This window comes from Podarcis bocagei, assembly GCF_964188305.1.
Source record: "Podarcis bocagei genome assembly, chromosome: 3".
In the NCBI taxonomy this organism is placed as follows: domain Eukaryota; kingdom Metazoa; phylum Chordata; class Lepidosauria; order Squamata; family Lacertidae; genus Podarcis; species Podarcis bocagei.
In genome coordinates, this window is record NC_138127.1 from 76,974,106 (window position 1) to 76,992,494 (window position 18,389).

The 18,389-nt window shown below is 45.3% G+C and overlaps 1 protein-coding gene and 1 long non-coding RNA gene across 4 annotated transcripts in view; one reads left to right on the forward strand and one right to left on the reverse strand.

Moving 5' to 3' along the window:
• The first annotated feature begins 1,892 nt into the window (after nt 1-1,892).
• On the forward strand, nt 1,893-10,882 carry LOC308583502. Of its 2 annotated transcripts, none has more exons than XR_014006262.1 (3): nt 1,893-1,938; nt 5,644-5,752; nt 10,392-10,882. It is a non-coding gene; the product is annotated as an uncharacterized lncRNA (long non-coding RNA). The 2 variants fall into 2 exon arrangements; XR_014006263.1 differs by lacking the exon at nt 1,893-1,938 and adding an exon at nt 2,725-2,823.
• Nucleotides 10,883-12,466: 1,584 nt separating this feature from the next.
• Nucleotides 12,467-18,389, reverse strand: part of CAPN13 (calpain 13) — a 105,731-nt gene continuing 99,808 nt past the window's right edge. For both annotated transcript variants that reach the window (XM_081186414.1, XM_081186413.1), the window contains 3 exons: nt 17,177-17,232; nt 13,432-13,485; nt 12,467-12,688 (listed from right to left, as the gene is read on the reverse strand). In XM_081186414.1, the coding sequence (XP_081042540.1) occupies nt 13,459-13,485; nt 17,177-17,232 (83 nt within the window). In that variant the 3' untranslated portion in view covers nt 12,467-12,688; nt 13,432-13,458. The remainder of the gene's footprint in view (nt 12,689-13,431; nt 13,486-17,176; nt 17,233-18,389) is intronic.

Here is an 18,389-nt window from a genome sequence, read left to right on the forward strand (position 1 = left end):
TGCACGCCCGCCAAGGGGTCTCCCCGCGGTCCGATGCGTCCCCTCCGGCGCGGATGCAGCATTGCAAAAATAAAAAACCCCCGACGCAGCCCTACCTGGGGGGCAGCCGCCGCCGCCGCCGCTCCGCCTCCGCGGGGATCCCCGGGCTCCATCCTGCCGCCCCATCTCCGCAGGGGCGCAGGCAGGCTGCGCGGGGTCTGCGCGGAAGAGCCCCTGCCCGCCCGGCCGCCGCCGCTGCACTCATTCCATGGCCGGGAGAAGAGCGCTTCAAACAAAACGCCCGGCCCGCCAGGCCACGCTGGGAAACGTAGTTCGCGCAGCCCAAGGGCGAGGGGACTACGGATCCCGGCAGCCCCCGCCCCGGGGACGGAGGGGGAGAGGCCAGGTGCAGGGATGGAGGGACGGGTGGGCGAGCGAGTGAGTGAGTGGCAGCCGCCAAGCCTTGGCCGAGAGCCAGGAAGGGCCTCCCCGGAGGAGGAGGGAGGCGCAGAGCGGGAGGGAGGGAACCCCAGGGGTCATCTAGTGACGGCGCCCCAATCGAAAATTTGACTTTTTTTAAAAAAAAATCTTTCACATTTTTTAATTTTTCCCGCGGCACACTAGGCAACATCTCGCGGCACACTAGTGTGCCGCGGAACAGTGGTTGGGAAACACTGCTCTAAGGCACAGTGGAGTCTGTAACCTGAAGTGCATGTAACCTGAAGCATATGTAACCCAAGGTACCACTATACTAAACTATTTAATAAACAACCGGTATATCAGAATCATATTACAACCATGTAAAGTGAACAGCAGTCAACAGTGGCATTAAGAACCATCATCACTGTCCTTAAGAAATGAAGAGAGACTTTAAGGTTTGAGTACTCTTCTAGTCTTCTGTGAACCCCAAGAACTCATGAGTCCCTCCTCCCACCTAGCGGTCAAGCCAGCAAGAGCCGCAGACCCGCTGGGCAGATCCTGTCAGCAGCAACAGCTCTTGCTGGCTTTACAATGAGCCAGAAGGAGGGATGGAGGGTAGCCTGTCAGTCCCTCCTCCCTCCTGCATTCACTCCATAAGATGCACACACATTTCCCCTTACTTTTTAGGAGGGGAAAAGGTGCGTCTTATGGAGCAAAAAATACAGTAAGTATTTTTATTGATTTTTATTGATTATTGGGGGGGCAGCTGTCCCATGCCCACCCACCTACGCCCATGCTTCCTCCTTATTCTAAGGGTTGCCCTTTGTAGAACTCAGCAAGGAGGAATATGAGAGCAAAGCTTGAATCATTTGGTGCTTTCTGTTATTTGCTCTCTCCTAATGGGCACCAACCAGCGCTGGAATTTGCAGATACAGGCTACATATACACTACACTTTGAGGCAAATTTGAAGGGGATTGAACTTGATGACCCTCGTAGTCCCTTCCAGCTCTACAATTCTATGATTCAAATGCTCGAACCTCAACTTAAAGTATCCATTTACAGATAGGTAGCCGTGTTGGTCTGCCATAGTCAAAATAACTATGACTAAGCCATTTACATGACTAAGCCATTTCTCACCTTCTCACCCCTTGCCTTTTCCTGTAAGACCCATTACAGTCATTAAGAGTCGTCAACAGGCTCATCTCAGCTATCTGCCAATCTCCCATTCCCACCACCCTTCTGAGTAATACCCCTCCCCACCTTCTCACTATATAGAAGGATCTGGCAACTTCTGTTTCAGTGTATCTGAAGAAGTGTGCATGCACACGAAAGCTCATACCAAGAACTAACTTAGTTGGTCTTTAAGGTGCTACTGGAAGGAATTTTTTTTATTTAAAGTATCCATGACATTCTTTTCCTCAAAGAATTCTGGGCCCTGGAATTTACCCCCACTGAGCTACATTTCCCAGCAACCCTTGACAGCTTTCAATACCCAGAATTCTTTGAAGCAAAGAAGGTGCTTTGAACATGCTTTAAAGGTATAGTCATGACTTAATGGGAAAGGAAGCATTGAGCAAGATCAGGTCAGGATAGGGAGCCTTAGCTTTCGTCCTTTGCCTAAAATATAACGGGTTCCTGGTAATCATTCCCCAGCTCTAGGCTGCCATCTGCAGGACATACCTACTTTACAAGGGAATTTTAAAGTTTACTGTGTTGAGTCTGGCTGCGTCTCAAAGGAAATCTCTTTCAGGGCTTTTGAAAAGCCCATCTGGTCCAGTATCCTGTTCTCACAGTGGCCAACCGGATGCCTGTGGGAAACCAGTAAGCAGGATTTGATGATGATGATGATGATGATGATGATGATGATGATGATGATGATGATAATAATAATAATAATAATAATAATAATAATAATAATAATAATAATAATAATAAATTACTTATACCCCACCCATCTGCCCAGGCCTCCCCAGCCACTCCGGGCAGCTCCCAACAGAATATTAAAACACGATAAAACATCAAACATTAAAAACTTCCCAAAGCAGGGCTGCCTTCAGATGTTTTCTAAAAGTCAGGTAGTTGTTTATTTCCTTGACATCTGATAGGAGGGCCTTCCACAGGGCGGGTGCCACTACCAAGAAGGCCCTCTGCCTGGTTCCCTATAACCTCACTTCTCTCAGTGAGGGAACCACCAGAAGGCTCTCGGAGCTGGACCTCAGTGTCCGGGCTGTACGATGGGGGTGGGGGTGGGCGGGAGATGCTCCCTCAGGGACACTGGGCCGAAGCCTCTCTCCTCTCCTGTGGTTTCCAGCAACTGGATTTCAGAAGCATTTCTGCCTCTGACTGTGGAGACAGAGCCTAGCCATCATGGCTAGGCCCTGTCCATCCAGTTTGGTAGCCATCGCTGCCTCCTGTGGAAGCAGGTTCCATAATTTTATTAATTTCTATCACGTCACCCCTTTCTTGCCTTTTCCCTACAGCTGGTATCTTGACAACAGGATTTAGGAGAGAGCTTGATCCTGGCCATATTGGCTCCACTATTAGAATGCCCTTTTAAAAAATCCCTTTCTGTAGTTTGACGAAGAATAAGAATAACAAAACAATTTTGAAAATATATATCAGGCTGCTGAAATACTTGGATACTCATTCTGGATATAGGATACCAAAGCTAGGACACTGATGTTCCAGTTTCTGATTGCTCCAGAAGCTGTAGCTTCGGCGGTAGACCGATGAACCGCAATTTATACAGAGAGGGAATCCCCAGGTATGCCCGCCCCCCATCATCTGACTGGACACCTCACTGGTAAACTGATTGCAAGGAGAGTCAAGCTGCTCTCAATATATTTTGCTCCACTTTGCATGGAGGCAGGAGTGCCAGCTTGGCTCCACGACTGTGAGTGCCTGGGGCCATGGATGCCATGCATCATGTATTGCCCTGGCACTGAAATTTGTAGATGCCCTGTGTTGGGATACTGCCAGGGAGATGAAGGCATCAGGCAGGCCTCCAGTTGTCTCCGGACGATCACCGGTCTCCCGTGGAACAGCATCAGTCAATTAGCGACACAAGCCTCAGAGACGTTCCAAGACCCATGCACACCCTTTCAGCAGAGTGTACAAGTCTCCACAATGAAAGATGCAGACACAGAGAGAACATATTTACAGCTTTATTCAACATAGTTCAGAACAAAGGAAAAACATGACTGCTTGCCTCCGTGTCCAGGAAAACAGCCACAATACAAAAGCTATATACAAAAAGGCATGTGACACACAACAGCCTTTTCCCTTTTAAGGTGGAACAGAACTATATCCTAACACCCTGCCCCTTCTTGGGGATTTTTGTGGGTGCTCGGGCATCTAGGGCCCGAGAGAGTTGGCACCTGAAGCTGCTTGTTTACCAATTATTTATTCTGTAGTACTCAAATTTATTTATTTAATATGTTTATTTAGAGTACTTGTACCCCACTTTTTATCCAAGTAGGCTCCCAGAGGGGCTGACATACAGTCCATTAAATCAAGGCTAAGTCTGTCCCCACCCATCGGTGGGGGGGGGGGTGAGGCATGGTGAGGCAACCGTCTCCAGAGGCGGGATCCGGCCTCCAAAGATTGCATCACCTACTGCCATGGGGCCAACAGCAGCTGCAGTACACTCCTTGGAGGCCTATCTGCCACCTCCTTGGCAATGTCCCCAAAACGCTACCTCCACAGCAGCATCTGGTTGAATAGATGTCAGGGATTGGACTGAAGAGGTGCAGGAGAAGTGGTCCCCCCCCACTTCTCCTGCACCTTCCTCAGAACAGGAGGACAGTATAGATTTAGAACAGTGGTTTGCAGAAGGGTCTGCAGAAGGTAGAAGCTGGAAAATGCTGGAAGGGGAACAGCAGGAAGAGGAGGAGAGACAGCTGACAGTGTCCATGGAAAGCATTCCTGACCCCCCCCCCCAAGACCAGACGGGCATTGAGGGTATTAGAACAGAGAGCTCAGAGGCAGAAAGCTCAGATTAACCAAGGCAGGAGTGATGTTGAATAAGGGAGACGTAGGGCAGTGCAACTTTACGTGGAGCAATGCCATCATTAGAAAGGCTGCATTCCTTCGTCATTCTCTGCAAATTATTGAATAAATTGTTTGGTAAGAACTTTTATCCTTTCTCTGATTCTGGGCTGCCACCATGGGAGGGATCTGATTCCCCGAACCTGACAACAGGAGGCACTGCTCGTCTCCTCCCATCCCCTGTTCTAGAAGTTGATATTTATTTCCCCCCCCCTTTTCTTCCTGGTGTAGATCTTCTTCCCAGGGGTGGATGGGTGGAGACACAACATTTTGTGATTTGCCTCAGGTGCCAGAATGTCTTGGGCCGCCCCTGAGCAAGTGGCACACATGGGAAAGAGGACAGGGAGTGAAATGTCGGGAGGGAATCAAACTCGGGCCTCAATTCTTAAACTGTTGTTCTTACAATGACCAGCCTCCACAGTTCAGAGGTAGGAGGTGCCAGATGGGGCTGGCTTTGGGCAAAGTGGATGTGCTTACATTGCTTTCTTTAGGCATATGCCAGGATGAATTAAAAAGCAGTGTTGTCAAAGTGTGTGCAAACACCTTTCCTGCTTCCCTCTCTTCCCTCTGCATAGCTCAGTCTGTTAGAGAGTGGTGCTGATAATGCCAAGGTTGCAGGTTCGATTCCCGTACGGGACAGCTGTGTATTCCTGCACTGCAGGGGGTTGGACTAGATGACCCTCAAGGTCCTTTCCGACTCTTCTACAATTCTGTGATACCTAATCAGCACCTGCCACATAAAGCTATGGCCTGGGCTTGGTCTCTTATGTGTGCTTGTACTGAGCGTATTTGGGTGGATTAGTTTAAACTGCTTTAGTGACATCTTATCTGCTAAGCTGCCAGGAGATTCCCACCAACATTTCACAGCTGGGACATTGGGTTACACTAAGAAGAAGAAGCTCACCGTGAACCGTGAGTAAAACAATTGAGTAGAGTTCAAAGTGGGTTTGATGGATGCCTCAAAGAGAATGCTGGGAATATTCACTTCAAAACACAACTAAAAAGCATAGGGTGGGTATACCTTTACTTGGGCTATATGTTACTTCACTCCCCCCCCCTCTCTTGTTCCAAACTCTTATTGTAATCCCTTCGACAGAGCTGGCAAACCTATGGCCCTGCTTATTTTGTTTGACACCAACACCACAGCTTTCACATCCTTGATTTAAATACTGTTATGGGAACTTTATCCCTTCCAGGTCTTGAAATCCCAAACAATAGAGAAGCCAGGAAATGCTTCCACAATTTGAATTTGGTGTCCATGGTGGAGCCACTGCAAGGATCTCTGGAAGCGCGACACTCCCGGAGGTAAGCTTCATCATGATTCACTAGGTTGTAGCTGGGCATCCTTTGCCTGTGTAGAATGTGACCATGTCACTGTAAAAGGGCACATAGCACCAACACAATGAGGCCTACTATGAAAACAGAGCCTTGGAGACACCTGCAAAATGCAAGATTAATGGGAAACCTGGTCCCAGAATTGATGGGTTAATATGGCATTCAGCATATCTGAGAGATCTACAACCTCTCCTGGACAATGACAGATCTACAACCTCTCCTGGACAATGACAGTTCTCTTTCTCAAGCTCTGGGAGGAAGACCTTTCATTGCCTATAGACAGCCACCCAATCTTAAACAACTCCTAACCCACAATAATACTACAACCAGACTCAACACAGACACTGGCACCAGAGCCTGCAATAAACCCAGATGCCAACTTTGCTGCCACATACACCCGGACAACACCATTACTGGCCCCAACAACATCACACATACCATCTCGGGACTATTTAATTGCTCATCGTCTAACATTGTGTATGCCATCAAATGCCAACAGTGTCCTTCAGCTCTCTATATTGGACAAACAGGCCAAACCTTACGCCAAAGAATAAATGGACATAAATCTGACATCAAGAATCACAAAACAGAGAAACCAGTAGGAGAACACTTCAATCTCCCAGGACATTCTATACAAGATCTCAAAGTAGCTGTTTTACTACAAAGGAATTTCAGAAATAGACTGGAAAGAGAAGCTGCTGAATTACAACTCATTACCAAACTTAAAACCATGAAAAGACCTGGGCTGAACAAAGACATTGGATTCTTATCTCATTATACATGACTAAGCCATCTCTCACCTCCTCACCCCTTGCCTTTTCCTGTAAGACCTATTACAGTCGTTAAGAGTCGTCAAGAGGCTCTCTCAGCTATCTGCCTATCTCCCATTCCCACCACCCTTCTGAGTAATACCCCTCCCCACCTTCTCACTATATAGAAGGATCTGGCAACTTCTGTTTCAGTGTATCTGAAGAAGTGTGCATGCACACGAAAGCTCATACCAAGAACTAACTTAGTTGGTCTTTAAGGTGCTACTGGAAGGAATTTTTTTTTATTTTTTTTTACTATGGCAGACCAACACGGCTACCTATCTACTACTGGAAGCATAGTTTTAGTTTTCACTGTTTTTAGGCAGGTGCAGCTGACAGGGTGGGGTGAGTCCGGGCGGCTCCACAGTGCCAGTCCACTGTTCCATCCAATCCTGGCATTCCAAAAATAGCAAAGGCTGTTTTTGACAGGAAAATCAGCAAGCAACAACTGTGGTTGGCACAAAATTCACTAGATGTCACTGTCACACCACACAAGCACTGGGTAACTCAGAGACAGAGAGAGAGAGAGAGAGAGAGAGAGAGAGAGAGAGAGAGAGAAGTTTGCCTCACTTCCCCATTTGTGTGTTTTTATTTTTTAAAAAAAAGTGTGTAGAGAGGTAGCAAAGAGAGAGTAGTGAGGTGCCCCTTTGGCAAGGTCATAAAATACACATGCAAATATAAGATGCATGAACTCTCGCAAAGGTCCACAGAGCTTTGCAAAATGAGTACAATGATAATTGCTGCTGACTGTTTGGAAGTACACAAAACCCTGTTTTGCACAGTGTGGAGCCATGAACACAGGGAGAGGAAAATAAGATTTTGCTGGTGTCCTGGCCTCTGACCTCTGTGTACTTAATGATTCTGTGCATGAAGCCTACAAGCTGTGCAGCCCTGTTTGTGTAGTCTTGGATCTTGTAAAAACTGGCCTCCCTGACCATGTAAAGAGAGCTTATGCGTGTACTGTTTGTACATGCGCAGCTTCTGTGTATAAAATGAATGCAGTTGTGGATTGGGATATTAGGTGCAATACTGTTCACCTTCCAGACATTCATTGAACGGGATTTCAAACCACATGTAAAAGGCAAACAGCACATGAAACCTGCAGTGTTATGGCTGCTTCTCTACACCCATTCCAGCAAGACGCTCCCATGAAAATATATCCTCGCTCTGTTGCTATAGACAGCCAATGTAGTGCAGTGGTTAGAGTGTTGGACTGAAGAGCAGGGAGACCAGGGTTCAAATCCCTGCTCCACCATGAAACTCACTGGGTGACCTTGGGCCAGTCACTCCTCTCAGCCTAGCCTGCCTCACAGGGTTCTCTGAGGATAAAATGGAGTAGAAGAGAGCCATGCAGGCCACATTAAGCTCCATGGAGGAAAGGTATATAAATGTAATAAGCAGGTTGTGTTTCCGTACATATATGGATGCACCAGGGCAGGCTTCCTCAACCTCGGCTCTCCAGATGTTTTGAGACTACAATTCCCAGCATCCCTGACCACTAGTCCTGCTAGCTAGGGATCATGGGAGTTGTAGGCCAAAAACATATGGAGGGCCAAGGTTGAGGAAGCCTGCATTAGGGGCTGCCGTCCCTGTTCACCAACCCTGCCTACTCACCAACCATCTTCCCTCACACCTGGCCAATCCCTCTTCCCTTTATCCCACTCACCTAGCCTCTCATAGCTCACCCAAACCTCCCCTCCCCAGCCCATTCCCCTCCCCCCCAGTTCACCCCAACCTCCAACCCCCTTTAAAAGAGGGGGGACTTCAGATAGTGCTTGCTCACTCACCTGTTGTTCTGTTGCAATACTGCAGTTGGCAGGGCCACCTATTGGCAGCCAGACAAACTGCAGTGTGACAACAGCCTTACATTTTTTATGCGTATAGGAAGACGTGCTTATGAAAGCATTAAGCTTCTATCCATTGTTTTTTTAAAACACAGACACAATCATTGGTATGTTCTACACTCCCATCTTAGCAGCTTTCATTATTGACCTGGGTTTTCCTCCCCAAGCTACTGAACACCTTTGACTTTGCTTGGGGATGGTTGATCAACAAAGCTGTCACAATGATGGATTCCCCTTGAATTATTGCTTAATTAGCTAAGCTGGAGGTATAAATCAAGTGCACTGCCAATTGTCTTATTCTGCACACAGGCGGCCATGCTCAGCCTGGCTCTAATGAATTATTAGCTCCTGCCACTGAGAAACTGCAATATGCAATCTCAGGTCTGTAATGGGAAAAGAAATCCAAATTCACATGTAGGGGCCAGAACCTGGAATAGCTTTACCACAGATATTAAGCGATATGAATGTGAGCAGTGCCACTGACCTCAACTGGAATATACGACCCCTAACTATGTTACTTTCTAGCTAGCCCACCAGAGAAATACAGAAATGAGAAAGGGCAAAAGCCCTGTATCAACGACTGCCTCCTACAACATCTTCATTCTATTGAATTGCAGCGTGGACAGCCCAATTTATTATTAGGTCACAGGGAATGGCTCAAGCAGATAAGAACTTGGTGATATGGTTCTGAGCCTCTGAAACTTTAGGGAGCAGTGGAATTTGTGGAAAGGTTTTTTTCTCTGTGTGTGAACTCTTTGGCAGAAAGTGGTGGTGATTTATTATTTTTCTACACCACTTGGGCACAAAGAAACAAAGCGAGTTTCCCTGAAAACTTCCAAAGAATTTGCACACCCTTGGAAAACTAAGGAGGAGCCCCTTCCCACCTGCACATCCTCTGCCTGTAATGTGGTGTTGAATCAGAGGCGATTTTAGGGTGGCGTGATCAGTGCGGTTCCACTGCTGCCATGCTGTAAAGGGACCCCTGACCATTAGGTCCAGTTGCAGATGACTCTGGGGTTGGGGCGCTCATCTTGTTTTATTGGCCGAGGGAGCTGGCGTACAGCTTCCGGGTCATGTGGCCAGCATGACTAAGCCACTTCTGGCGAACCAGAGCAGCGCACGGAAACACCATTTACCTTCCCGCCGGAGCGGTACCTATTTATCTACTTGCACTACGTGCTTTCGAACTGCTAGGTTGGCAGGAGCAGGGACTAAACAACGGGCGCTCATCACGGGGATTTGAACCGCCAACCTTCTGATCGGCAAGCCCTAGGCTCTGTGATTTGGACCACAGCACCACCCGCGTCCCACCATCATGCTGTAGAGAACACCAAAACTATGCTGTAGAATGGAGTGTGAGAAGTGGGACACGTGTCACACAGAGCCTAAACCCAGCCACTAAATTTGGGTTGGGGATTTCATCTTAGCTTTATACTGTGATGCTGCTGTTGCAATGTCCCAAGTCTTGTGGGGTGGGAGAGAGGCCTTGCTCAGTGTCTTCTGGGAGCACCTCTTCCTTCTCACAACAAGGAGAAGGGAGCAGCTTGTGGTGCTCAGAAGCTAATTCTGAGCTCTGTTGCCACTTGAGCTTACCTTAGAATCAGTTCTGGGTACCATTTAAGGACCCTCAATTTCTGCACTTTGGTGTTGTCACTATTAGAGGCATGTCCACTCTGCTGGGGTAAGAACATAAGCAGAGCATGTTGGATCAGGCCAAAGGCCCATCTAGCACCCTGTTCTTACAGTGGCCACTCAGGTGTGTATGGGAAGCCTACAAGCAGCACCTGAGTGCAACAGCACTTGCCCCACCAGCAATTCCCTGGAACTGGATAGGGTTTAAGGCACGAGAGTGCCTTGATCTAACAGGGTTGGAGACAGAGGGATGTACCACATCGTCATGCATGTTTTCAGTCTCCACTTTGTGACCCATAGCAGCCCACCTGTTTCCTTCTGCAGCAAAAGAGGGAGCAGAGGGATGTGCAGCCAAAGCCCCAAAATCACAGACTGAGTTGTTGAATATTGGAACCAGGTGAATCTCCGCGAATGTCTATGCATTGCTGCTTTAATGGAATTTTAATGAAATGCTATAGAATTTTCTGTTTATTTGCTTTCAAAGTAAGCTCGCCATGGATTATTGAGTGCAAATTACACAGGCAGCCTGCGGAACTGCATTCTGCACCGATTAGCTGGTATGCAATGCAGCAGGTTATGAAGTATTAAAAAATCAACCACCTCTTACTGTATGCATGCATGTGCAGACGCACACAAACACACACACCTTTAAATGAAAGGGTTCCCAGAGCAGCCTACAGATCAATATAAAAAGGAGAGAGAACCCCTGCCCCCAGGCTTACAATCTTAAAGACATGACACACAAGCAACAAGGGAATGGGGAGGGCAGAGAAGAGGAAAACAAGAAAATTGACTCTTGAAGCTATGCAGTTGGAGAATAACTCCTTTTAATAAAAAAAAAATTATTGGTTTTTCCACTTTTATAAAGACAAAACACACACAAAAAAGACACAAGACAAGAACATGTATAAATTCCAAAAATCCTAGTTTCCTAACCCTATTCCCAGACTTCCCCCCACCCCCCCTCGTGCATCCCAATTCCCAAGATTGTGTCAGCAATTTGGTGTTTCTCCTCTTAACCATCTTATTACCTTTTTTATAAAGAAATATAGATTTTTCCTAAGTTGGACTCAAATTCTCTTCCGTCGATTTCTCATTTTGTCTTAATTAAAAGTCATATTAACTAAACCTAAAGGTCTTGAGTGTTTTTAAAATTCTCTTCTTCCCTCCCTCCCATCCCCGGTTTTTGTCCCTTCCCAATACATATCCAGAATAGCAGTTCTTAGCCTGGGTTCCTCACGTCCGAGGCTTTCAAGTCTCTTTCAGTCCCTCTCTGCCGATCTTGTTGGTAGTCCTTTATGTCGGTCATCAGGTCTGGAAAAAGCTCTTTCGCCATCAAACCATATTCTCTTCCCACAAGGACATTTGAAAGCCATTGCTGAAAGGTTTCCACAAATCCTGCATCCTCAAAGTCAAAGTCAGAATGGAGGCCCCAATCATATTTCTTTGTTTTAAGTTCCTGTGTTCCATAAACTCCCGGGGCCTCCTCCTTCATCTTCTTCATCTTTCGCAGACTTGTGGTAGGTGTAATCCAAAAATCTCCTTGCTTGTGTTCCACAGATGTCGGCTTTTGGTTATTACTTCCCAGCTTTACTTTCTCTTTTTCTTGTTTAGTCTCTTCCACCTCTTCAGATATCAGTTCCCATTCAGCTGTGGATTCTTTCTCATTCAGGTCCTCAATACATACAGCAGAGCTGCCTGTTCCAGAAGTCAAGGTCATAAGTTGTTTATTCATAGCTAAGCTCTGCTCTTGTAGAGTTCCCACCAATTGAAACATCCTTTCAATTTCCACTAGTAACTTTCCATCCACAGCCATTGTATCCATTGTAGTTTCACAGAATTCCCCCTAGGGGGTGGAGAATAACTCCTAATGGGATGAAAACGGCTTCAGGGTGTGGGGCAGGGTGGCAGCGAGACCAAGGCTTCATGGGCACATCCCAAAGAGCACCTGATTGGCTTTGCCAGAGTACCCACAATGCCCTGAGCTTGAAGCCACCCTGCCCCGTCCCAGTAAAGAGCAGGATAACTACCAGAGATGGAAGTAAGGAGAAGTGCCAACAAGAGAAGAATGGCAGACAAAACTGATGGGAGTATGCAGAGATGGCGAAACTGACGGGGAACATCAGAAACCAGGAAGATCAAGTATTTTCAAAAGATTGGAGTAAATTCCTAATTTATTGAAAAGACCACTGTAAACAGTTAAAATCATTGGCAGGGATGTAACGACACTTGTAATGTGGAATTAATTATGGTAACTATAGATATATAACAGATGGATTATGGTAAAAGATGCAGAAATTTTTATTTTAAATATGGAACCCATGGAGGGAGGGAAGGAGGTCCGAAGGTTTGAAAGAACCTTTTATTTTAATGTTTGAAATGGTTAAAGTTAAAATGTATAAAACCAATAGAAAAACTTTATTTTAAAAAAGAGCAGGAAAACTACATCCCTCATCAGCTGGTCAAATCTAGCAGTTTAACCACTGCACTACATTTGGATGTGCTCCATAGTTTCAACAGTGGCTACTCCCTCTGCCGCCCTGCCATCGTAGAGAGGCTGCAGTGATGACACAGCCACTTCACTTGTCATTCTTCATTTGTCATTCTTCACACCTCTTCAGCTTGAAAAAAGAAAAAGAACAATATATAAACACCAGAGTCCCTCCTGATTTTCATTCTGGCCGCATTATGGATAGGGTTCATTAATGATGGCTAGCACAGTCATAGGCATGTTTGTTTGGAAATATATGTATTCCATTTCATTCAGTAGCACTTATTCCTGGGTAAGTGTGCACAGGATGGCAACTTGAATCAAGTAGCACTGCTGAGTAGGGATCTCGGAGGAATCTGTTGAGAATGGCCTATCCAGCAGATTTCCTTCCATCCGCCCATTTGACTCCCATCATAGGGTAGAATCTTGCTATGAATGCTCTTCACCTTAGTTGTCTACAACAATGGCAACTTATTTACATGTGCATATTCTACGTGCCTCGCCATCGCTCCAAGTGTACTGGGATGGCACCTTGTCCGGGGAGGGGAAATGGTGGCAATAACCCTGGCCTCTGATCTGGGGCTTCCGTCAAAGTGGTAAGAACATATTAAGTGAGCTTCTTGTTGGTGGAGGATGTGGTGAAGGTGGCGATTTATATTTTCAGCAACTTGCAGCATGCATTTTGAACAGCCAACCAAAGAAAGTGAGCAGGGGCCATCAGGAAATGCATTTTCCATGCTAGGACTTCTTATTTAACAGATTGAATTCTGCAAAAAGTGTCCTTCCCCAATATACTGTTTGATATTAAAGCCTTTGAGAAAGAGGTTTTGGAAGAGAAACTTTATATATAACAGCATTTGTTTAAATGCTTACCAGCATTTATAGAGCATTGTCAGTTGCTTAGCAGTACATTGTCATCGTCATCCACTAGGAGAAAGGGAAGGACGAAAGAGAGGGGAAAATCAATGCATTTATAAATTCACAGTAAAATGTAGCAAGAAAAATAGGGCTGCATAAAATGTCAACATATTTTTATTCTAAAGCAGAAATTGATTTTTCAAAAGTGGTGGTGGAAACTGTTCCCCTCAGTCCTGTTATTTGTGAGACCATTTCCCTCTTCAGTCTTACTTTTCTGCCATTATCTGATTTCCCCCCTCATAACTGCTGACTTGATTTCCTGTAATAATTCTAGATGACCACATCTCGCACCAACAGAGCTGTAGTGGTTGGGAGTTACTCGTGCGTAATCCTGCTCTGTTTGAGCATCGGATTGCCTGGTTAAACCCTTCGGACTACGCAGCCCATATTAGCGTGGCTGCCCTTAGTCACTTGTAGAATCTGTCTGTAGGCGTTTCTTAAAGCGTTGCCAACATAAGAGTTGTTTGACGCCCAATCGTTTCCGCCTCTCACTGCGCGGGAGTCTCCTGCGCAGGGTGGGCGTGGGCAGGGGGTGCTTGGGCTCTCCTCGCTAACCTCCAACGAAGAGTCCTGGAGCCCCTGCACCTCCCTGTCCCGTTGCTCTCCTGGATCCCTGGTGTTACACTCATTCTCTTCCCCTTCCTCCCGGCTGAGTCTCCCTCTAGTGCTTGGACCTTCCCCTGCAGAATCAGAGACCCTCTCCTTCTCCCGTGCCTCTGATGGCAGTTCCCTGACAAGAGCTTTAAGCTCTGTTGATTAAAGGCAATATTGTATTTCCCTCTGTTAAGAGACACTAATTGCTGCTCAAGCAGGTGTATCAAAAACAGGCATTAAGAAATTATAGGTAGCAATACCAAATGGAGACCACTCTCTATATTATGCAGCTAGCGAGGGACCTTTTTTTGGACAAGGTTCCTGAAATGTCAATGGTGGCGGCAACAGACAATGAGCTGTCACATGTTGCATTTTAACTTTGTGGACAAATTCACATGTATTGTCAAATATCACACAGCAAGGATGGGGAACCTGTGGATCTCGAGGGTTTCCTCTTCTCCCCTTCCCCTCTTCCACCATGTACACCTCACAAATCATCTGTAGGATCAGGAGAACCCCCAGAATGGGGGTGGGGGGGAGAGTGTTTTCTTTGGCAAGCAGAAATGCATGTACTGGTGAAACCATCTTCTTAGGGCTACATTACATTTCACCAATGGTGTGGCTGTGACCTTAATCTTGTTTAAGTCCTGTTGAAATGCATCCATTCTCAATGTCTCAGTCTTATGAGTATTGCTATTATATGGCCATGAAACTCAGACTTTGTACACAGTTGCTCTGGATGCTCGTTTTATTGCATTAAAAAAATTCAACGAAAATTAAAAGGTTTTTTTAATAAAAAAAATGACTAGTCCCATGAACTGCAAGAAGATCAAACCAATCCATTCTTAAGGAAATCAGCCCTGGGTGCTCACTGGAAGGACAGAACCTGAAGCTGAGGCTCCAATACTTTGGCCACCTCATGAGAAGAGAAGACTCCCTGGAAAAGACCCTGATGTTGGGAAAGATGGAGGGCACAATGAGAAGGGGACGACAGAGGATGAGATGGTTGGACAGTGTTCTCGAAGCTACCAGCATGAGTTTGACCAAACTGTGGGAGGCAGTGGAAGACAGGAGTGCCTGGAGTGCTCTGGTCCATGGGGTCACGAAGAGTCGGACACAACTAAACAACAACAACAATTTTGTGATTGAGGGGAACCAAAGTGCTTCTTAACACCCTTGAGGTTAATTGCAGGAAATAAATCTCTGCCAAGGTTAAGAGGGCATTTAGGGGCAACATGAAACTCTGCAGGTATACAGCACGTACCAAAAGTTACATGTGACGCAGGCAGTTGCACACAGGAACCTGTTTCCCCAAGTAACAGCCCAACTGTAGTTCAGTAAATGGTGCATTTCTTAAGTAATGAAAGTAGATTGAATCAGGTGGCATAGAGACTGCTGAGCCAGCGCCCAACGTTAGTTCAATAGCCTGTGACTTTCCTGAGGCTGTCATTGAAACCTTAATGATGCACATTTTCCCCTCCTTGCCACGCTTGAGATGGTTTTCCTCCACACTCAAAATAGTCACGTCTAGCACTGCAATCACATGCGCTTGTGGACTGGACCGGCTGCTACAGGGGAGACTAGAAGTTGCCTGTACCAGGTCAGTGAGCCTAAATATATATTACAGTAATGGCAATGTGATTAGCAATTGCATTGTGAGTTTTTGAAACACAAAATAAATAAAAGGCATGGGTGCTGAGGAGGAGAGCTTTAACGTAAAACAAACAAATGAACAAAATGAAGTTAACAGATTTAAATAAGCTTAATAATCAGACTACACAAAAAATAGTATCTGTGCTGCCTATAAATGTGTTAATACAATTTTATTATATAAAAATGGAGCTGAACCTTATAGTAAAAAAGATGGGAAGAAACAAAAATCCAGAATATAAGAACTCTGTAATGCAATAACTAAAACAGACAAGTCTATAAACAAAACCTATGTCAAAATAATATTTCCACAACATATAAAGAACCACAGAATAATCTGGATCCAAATAAACAGTGTGTGATTTATGATTCTTCAACGCTATTCTTTACACAGCTAAAATGTCAGTAGAGGGTGTTCTAAATGGATTAATACATCTATTTAAGTCTGTTGGACGTGACCTTTTCAGTTTTATTTTGCTGTTTAATGAGCCAGACCTTCTTTCTGATTGTTAAGGTGAAGTTTAAGCCTCCCCTCCCCAGCTGTGAGAGCAGTTGGAGCTGTGTGGATATCCTGGCAGAGCCAGTCCAGTGCTTCTGTTGGTGCATCCACAGAACCTCAACTCGTTTCCACTCTGACCCATTCTAGCCCCATCCAGCAAAATCACAGTGGCTGGTATTGGAAGGTAAACTCTGCCCCACCACACTGGCCACCTCTAGCCAAAGATTTGGGGGCTTTTGTTTGTTTATTGACAGTGAATTGCATTGACATGTCTTTGTAGAACATCTTGGGTGGCTTGTAAGATGTAACATTCGCACTGAAAATGCAATTTTCTCCCTCAATGCTGAATTCACCAGATATGGTGATTTTTTATTTATTTTAAATCTTTCTACTTCTACTTCTACTTCTTTTATTATTTTATTATTTGTACCCAGCCACTCTGGGTGGCTTCCAACAGAGATTAAAAATACATTAAATCTCTCTCATTTGTTCCTTAAAGTATAAAACTACAGAGATATCTAGAGGTATTACTGGTGATACTTTGGAGTGAGAATTCCACTCTTGAGCAACCTCATCAAAGCATCATGTTCTGCATTTGAAAAACCTCAATTCTGAAGTATTAAGTACCGAAGAGAGAATAAAAATCTGTTGCTAAGCCCCCTTTTGCCTTCATTTAATGGACTGGCTGATATGAATAGTTCTTTCTAAATTGGCAAATCCTGAAATGTGAATCCATACCTCCAGACACAATGAAATATGCATTCAAAATCTGCTATGAATGCCTATTCCAGTTTAGGTTTTGTGTTTCGTGCTCTCTCTTTCTCCCCCCCCCCTTTTTTTTTAAATAAACCTGTTTCAATCTCATTTGAGAAGGAAAGGCATTTGGTTTCCAAGGATAAAAACAAGCTACTACGAACAATAACGGAAAAGAGGGAAATGGAATTAAGCACCACTTGCCTGATCTTCAGTGAAATAGATTCCTCTTCCATCTGCAGATAAATTGCGAAATGCCTCTAGAGAGAACAAAACAAAGCTTCAATTTGCAAGAAAATAGAATAGTTTGTAAAACTATAGGGAAAAAAGTGGTGGCTTCTAGCATATATAAAACCATAATAAAACATTTGAAAAACTTCCCTATCTAGGGCTGCCTTCAGATGTCTTCTAAAGGTTGTATAATTACTTCTCTCCTTGGCTATGCGGTTGCATAACTCCATACCCTCCAACATTTCTCCGATGAAAACAGGGATGTCCTAAGGAAAAGCAGGACATTCCAGGATCAAATCAGAAACTGGGACGGCTTCTGTAAAACCGGGACTGTCTCTGGAAAATAGGGACACTTGGAGAGTCTGTTATTGTGGGAGCCTTTTTTACAGCTGCACCAGATGGTCCATGTGTTTATTTTGCTTAATCCAGCCCTGTCTTTCTCAGACATTCTTTCTTTCTCATTTAGGTGGGCCTGCTGTGCTGTGGAGGCTCCCATCATGCCTGCCTCCACCATCTGTCTCTTCAGGTACTTGCTTTTTGTGGGGAGAGGGGGACCCTAATGGAGCCACAGGTGTGTTCAAGCACCACTGAAATGAACAGAAACCGCCTAAGAGGACAGCTGTTTCTCAGAGACATTGGCCAAGTTCATACATGATGCTAAATCATAGTTTAGTGGCAAATGAGTCTTGGCAAGCCATGAAAGCATAAGAAGAGCAAATCTAGTCCAGCATTTTGCTCCTGCAGTGGCAGCCAGAAGCCTATGAGAAGCCTACAACCAGGACCCAGAGTGCACCAGCACTCTCACTACCCAGAACTGGGATTCATACCAGCATTGGGCTTGTGTGTGTCCCCTCCCCTTTTCTCAAGTTCATCCACAAGGAGAATGGAAACATTCACCTGGTGTGTTTTTTAAAAAAGCAGAGTTTGCTGTTATGTCCAAACCAGGATGTGTCATTAGTTTAAATTATGGCTTATTGAAGAAAGCTAGGATCCGAAACCATGGCTTGATTTTGATTTCGTTTCAATAAATCATCGTTTAAACTGATGTCTGAACCGGGCCACTGTGTCAAAGGAGATAGACAAATGCGCGTGCTGTGCAAAGTACCCAGCATCTCAAAAAAGAAAAGAAAACAAAGCACTGCTGTATATGAATACCACATGCTCTTTTTGCTAGCGTTTTGTGTAA